The 5,651-nt window shown below is 34.0% G+C and overlaps 1 protein-coding gene across 1 annotated transcript in view; it reads right to left on the reverse strand.

Moving 5' to 3' along the window:
• Positions 1-2,657: 2,657 nt before the first annotated feature.
• Positions 2,658-5,651, reverse strand: part of IMPACT (impact RWD domain protein) — a 45,902-nt gene continuing 42,908 nt past the window's right edge. The window contains exons 9-11 of the mRNA XM_006895040.1: positions 4,985-5,075; positions 3,574-3,708; positions 2,658-2,726 (exon numbers count right to left, since the gene is read on the reverse strand). Coding sequence (XP_006895102.1) covers positions 2,658-2,726; positions 3,574-3,708; positions 4,985-5,075 — 295 coding nt within the window. The remainder of the gene's footprint in view (positions 2,727-3,573; positions 3,709-4,984; positions 5,076-5,651) is intronic.

Here is a 5,651-nt window from a genome sequence, read left to right on the forward strand (position 1 = left end):
GGATTGATTCAGTGACTGGGATAATTGGGATGGGAGTGTCAGAGACAGTGCAATTGGCACAGGGCAGAGCAGTTTAGGGCTGTTGTACATAGGGTCACTATCAGGCACAAAAGACTCAACGGCACCTAACAACAACAACTTAATGTTACTCAGTAGTACACTTAAAAATGGTTAAAAGAAAAAAATTTATGCATTGCATAGATATATTTCATCACAATAAAAATACTTTGCCATAGAATATTATTTATTGACATGAGAAAATGTTAACAATATTATTTCTATATGAAATTTACACACAATACAATATATACAATTTAATACCATATTTATGGAAGGAAAAATATTCATATATACAAAATCATGCACAGAAGAAAAATAGAAGAATGTACATACCAAATGTTAACAATGGCTATCTCTGGATAGTGAGATTACAGATGATTTGTGCAATTCTTTCAATAAATTGTACTTGTCCTCCCAAACACCACTTGCTTTATACTATTTCTTGGTTATTATTTAATATAATTCTCTTCATATATGTTCTGTTTTATGACATATACCTCCAAAGTATATTTCTGATAGAACTACTGCTATTCCCTTTAAAAAGTAGATGCTACTTGTTCTTACCCTGGCATGTAGATATTTTCAATTAATAGAATATACTGTAAAATATGCCACAGCATAAATCTGGCTATAAAAAAATTATCATTTGGAGCATTTTAAATCCTCTCATCAAGAGAAATCTTAAATAGTGAAAAAAAATCTATTCTCATAAGTTAGGGTCTCTTTAACTGTCGAGTATGAAATAATTCAGGAATAAAATTTGGAGAATTTTTAGTATCTCCTCCTTACTAGCTTGCTTGACTTTGGGCAAAATTGAGCATCTTTCTCAGTCAATAAAATATGGTTAGTCACTTTCTAGAAGCATGCAAATTTAAGCTTTTATAAAATAAGAGAAGATTAGAATATAGATAGATATAAATGGTGTTTTGTTTTCTGAAAAGGTTTAAATTTTAGATAGCATGAAAGAAATTCTGATTTGATGTTGCAGAAAAATTAAATCACCTTTCCTTTCTGCACCACCAAATTTTTTTTTGCAGTTTCATAACTCTTTTCACAAGCCAGAATTGTAAAATTACATGAACATTAACTAACGCTCTCTAATTTCTTCCAATTCTTTAACAATTAGTACATAGAACATACTAACTTTATGGCACCTGAGGTAACATGGGTCATCCTCTTGATGACTCCTGATAACTGACAACATTAAATACACTTATAACAAATATAATTTATTTTCTCAGACTCCATCCTACTTTAAGGCTCTATATTTAATTTTTATTAAAAATATCAAGTAAGGATGTTGCATCTTTTAAAAATAAAACATCTAAGAAAAAAATATCTGCCTACTCTTTTTATCTAGATATCTCCCACGTTCTAATGCCCTCTGACGTCTCCTAGGCTGTCCCTCCCTGGGGAAGGAAGACTAGACAAACGTGTGATTAATACTTTTGTAATACTTTTGTTTTGTAATCATACCTCAAAGCACAGTTAATTATTCATTATTCCTCAAAGATAAATTCATTTTTTTCTAGAGGTAAACTGAACAACTTGCACATGAAAGAAACAAAAGGGTCTTTCATGAAAAGTATCAGACTGAAAAAAATGAGAATTTTCTTCATTGTTCCAATAGAAGAGTTGTTCCTTCTCTCCACCGAAGCTTGCAATTAACCAAGTTGTCTGTAGTGGGAATGGCAGTGTGCACCAAATTCCTTTAACTATACAACATAATGCTGCTCTACATTAATGTCTCTTGCCATTATTTATCCCATTAACCACACAAAATTTCAGGCATAGTTCAAATACCTCAACGAAGAGCACAAGAAAGGTACTTGTAGATTATCAAAAGAAATGTTACACTAACACATTTCAGGGATGGAAAGAGCCTACAATACTCCATAATTATGACTGTATGTCACAAGAGTTAGTTCTAAGCAAGTAGACTAGAAAACTCACTTTTTAAAATTTCACAATCACCGATGTGCTACAGAAATTGAGGCTTTACAGTTATGATAACAAATATGTAAGGAGAATTACCACCTCAGCATATTATCTGCAAATGGGTACTCATGGATTTTCACTTAATCTATCACTTGATGATGGACACTATGAAAAGTGACATATTTAAGAAATCACATGTAGAAACTACAAGATCAATCTTCTGTGAGCTTCTATTTCAGAAAGATATAAAGAACAGTAAAAGGCAATATTCATTTAACAGAGTGAGAATGCCAATGACAAGAAATCACATAATTACAAGACTCTAGAGACATTTTTTTTTCTCATCTAACGAAGATACTTGACAGGTAACTGCAATGGACTGTTAATTCAGGTACTGTCCTGGGCAACTGCTACCCTCCTCAAATTAGATGAAGGGGTAATTAATCCCTAATGAATTCTGAGTAATCCTGAAACACATGGATATATTATTAGACGTTCTCTATTTCTGGCTGATGAGATAACTAAAGAAGTTAATATTGGTGTTCACAATGAATTAGCTGACTTAAACAGTCAGAGAGACTATGCACAATATATTCCTTGATAACTATGTAATCTGAACGGGATTATAGGCAAATTAACCTTTCATTTAGTTTCAGGTATTAATGTTCACTCCTCTTCTTGTCCTTTTTCACTTTTTTGGTTTTTCCTGAAGCTTTCGCTGACTCGTCCTGTAAAAGACACAAAGTCATGCTGCCTCTCTCCATTTACATGAAGCTGCTTTTAACACGTAAGCCCAGCACAATAAGGAGACTGCAGTCATCGCCATGCATGTCATCCTACTGTTCTACAGGGTACTTTCCCTTACAGTTCATGCAAGTGTTTTCCAAACATTCAGGAATCATTAGGAAAAAATATTTATCGAATGAATGCAAGAGACTGAAAACGGCATAATTTAAGTATTACTTCATTTGTTGTTCAAAGTGTAAATAAAAATGATGGAAATAGAAAATTAAATATGAGGAAGAAAGAATTTAAAGGCATGCAAAGGGAAAGGGAGATGTTGTGTCTAACAGAGAATTCTAGAATTTTAGATACCTGCTACAGTGTCAAAGTGGAAGCAGGAATGACATCCACTTTCTAAACAACATCCCTCTGGAAACTATGAACTTTGATAAACAATAAAAGTTATAGAAAGGCTTCAAGCCTTTTGTTCATAGGGTCGCTATGAGTCGTGCTCAACTCAATGGCAATCAACAACAAAAACAACAAACAGCATCAAAAAACTAAACCTCAGTTTTAGGGGGTGGAAACTGGAGAGCCTTGAAAACATTTTTTGTAATTACAAAACTCTATACATCTATGAAATTAAGGTACAAGAGATAAAATGATCTGCCCAAGGTCACAAATGGCCAGTCACAATTTTTTTACTACAACCTGAAATCACCAACTTCTCACTTCAAAGGTTTTTTTAAATGGACCAAATACACTCTGATTTGGTATTAATTTTGTTCTGTTTTACTTCACAAGCAATGATGAGAAACTTTGTAGACACATGAGCAATAAATAACCACTTACCGGTAAACTTATATAGTTTTTCTCCAGGAGTATGTTTCTGGCACAGTTGTTGATATGTTTAAAGCGATCTGGTCCTATCAGAATACCTCCATACCAGCGTGACACTATCACCAAGACATTCCTCACGTTCAAAATCTGTTTTTTTTTTTCAGAAGCATAAAGATAGACGTATATATAATACAAATGAAAGCTGTAATGGAGTAAACCATATATACAATCCCACATGCTTTTCTATTGACTTTCATGGCAAACTCTCAAGAGCAAGGAGTAAGATTATTAACAATTCAAGAATAATGGGATATTAGAACAAGAAAGGAGCTTAAAAAATAAAGACTCAGCTTAACACTGTCCTTAAGTCTCAAATTTTGGAGTAAGAGAGTGGAATAAAGGGAGACAGACAGGCAAGGTTTAAATTCTTCATGACTTCAACCAGAAGAGCCTGATTTACCCTTTTACCCCTGAGGCACAGCCAGCCAAATACTGCTGAAAAAAAAACTGTAGAGAATAAGGGCTAAAAGAGCCCCCAGGCGCACAGCAGTAAAACCTCTGGCATTTGGACATTCTGTGTAATTCTGTCTTTAAAGAGAAGTACCTAAGTCTATAAGCCTTGCTCAAATCCAGAGACCCCATTCAAGAGAAAGTTCTGATTAAAAAGCAAACTACCACATACAGTAGCACAGAATCATATAACAATTGCTTTAGATCAAAACAACTCATTCTTCAAATTGATATTCTTCAAATTAATAGATATTCAATGATCACCACACAGATCAATAAAATTTAGAAATTATGAAAGAATAAAGGACAGACAATTAAAATTGACCAGAAAAAACTAAAAGAAGAAAACTACTTACATCTAACTGGTACACCTGGAAATTTTAGAAGTTATTGCACAAATAAAAAAAGATAGAGAACATTTCCTAAAGTACACAGTGGTGTTCTGGGGCAGAAGTCATGTATTTTATGTGGGAGAAGCAGATTTGATTTGCAGCTAGTTTACCTCAAGTAAACCCAATACCCAAGTTATCAATAGATGTTTTGTGTTACTCTGATGCTGACCAAGAGTCAGCAGAGCTCTCACTAAGGCTGATTAGATAGACAGATCAAACAATTAATTAACTCCTGAAAAATCAGTCAACCTGAGTCACAACAGTCCAATCCTGTCAGGCATGGGGTTTACCCATGATTAAGGGGCTACTTGATGGGAGCTTAGAACATGAGCTGGAAGAAGCTGGAGAGCAAACACTAATGCTTTCTGCCAGCGGTTAAAAACTGTAATCAATGTTTATAACTATGAACTAAACCAAAGAAGCATTACAATCCAAGAAATAAACTTATTCCTAAAAGAAACTCTTGTTGTGTTAAGAATTTTATGCTTTACTTAGCACAGAATTTACCAGCTTTACATTACCTCTAGCAGGTGGAGAAGACGCCCACCAGCTGCTGTCTCTCCATCATCTTCACAGTCCTGTAAGAAGGTCTGTTTATCTTCACAGTAAATTCTAGAAATACAGCAGAGTTGCATTTTTAAATCTCAATATATTGTAATAAAATGATTCAATATTTATTGCTAAAAATCTGATTATTTCTCAAATAAGACAATAAAAACTTCCTTTTAACCTAGACAGATTTTCTTATTATTAATTTATTATCTAGCATGTTTTATCTTTTTCTTAGGGAAAACGAGGAATAAAAATAACGCTCTGGTGGTGTAGTGGGTAGGGAGCTGTGTTGCAATGCAAAGGCAGGCTGCCTGAAACATCAGCTGCTATCCACGAAGAGAGATTGACAATCTTTGCCTGTGGGATTTACAGCCTCTGAGAACCTGCAAGAGGGTAAGCCAAGAATGGACTCAAGATTTGATGGTAAGGAGTTGAGTAATCAAAAGTGACTCCTTTAAACTAGACATACTATTATGGGAAGCTGAGTTGGCATTTTTTATACTTCAAATAATTGAGCCCTGGTGTTATAAGGTTAGAGAGGTCACCTATGAATATTTATTGAGTACTGTATCAAAAGGAATTGGTAGACACTGAAGAATTTCATGATATAACATATGAGCAAGAGCCTATGGTGAT

This window comes from Elephantulus edwardii, unplaced genomic scaffold (assembly GCF_000299155.1).
Source record: "Elephantulus edwardii isolate Elephantulus edwardi_28Jun2011 unplaced genomic scaffold, EleEdw1.0 scaffold00155, whole genome shotgun sequence".
Lineage (NCBI taxonomy): Eukaryota > Metazoa > Chordata > Mammalia > Macroscelidea > Macroscelididae > Elephantulus > Elephantulus edwardii.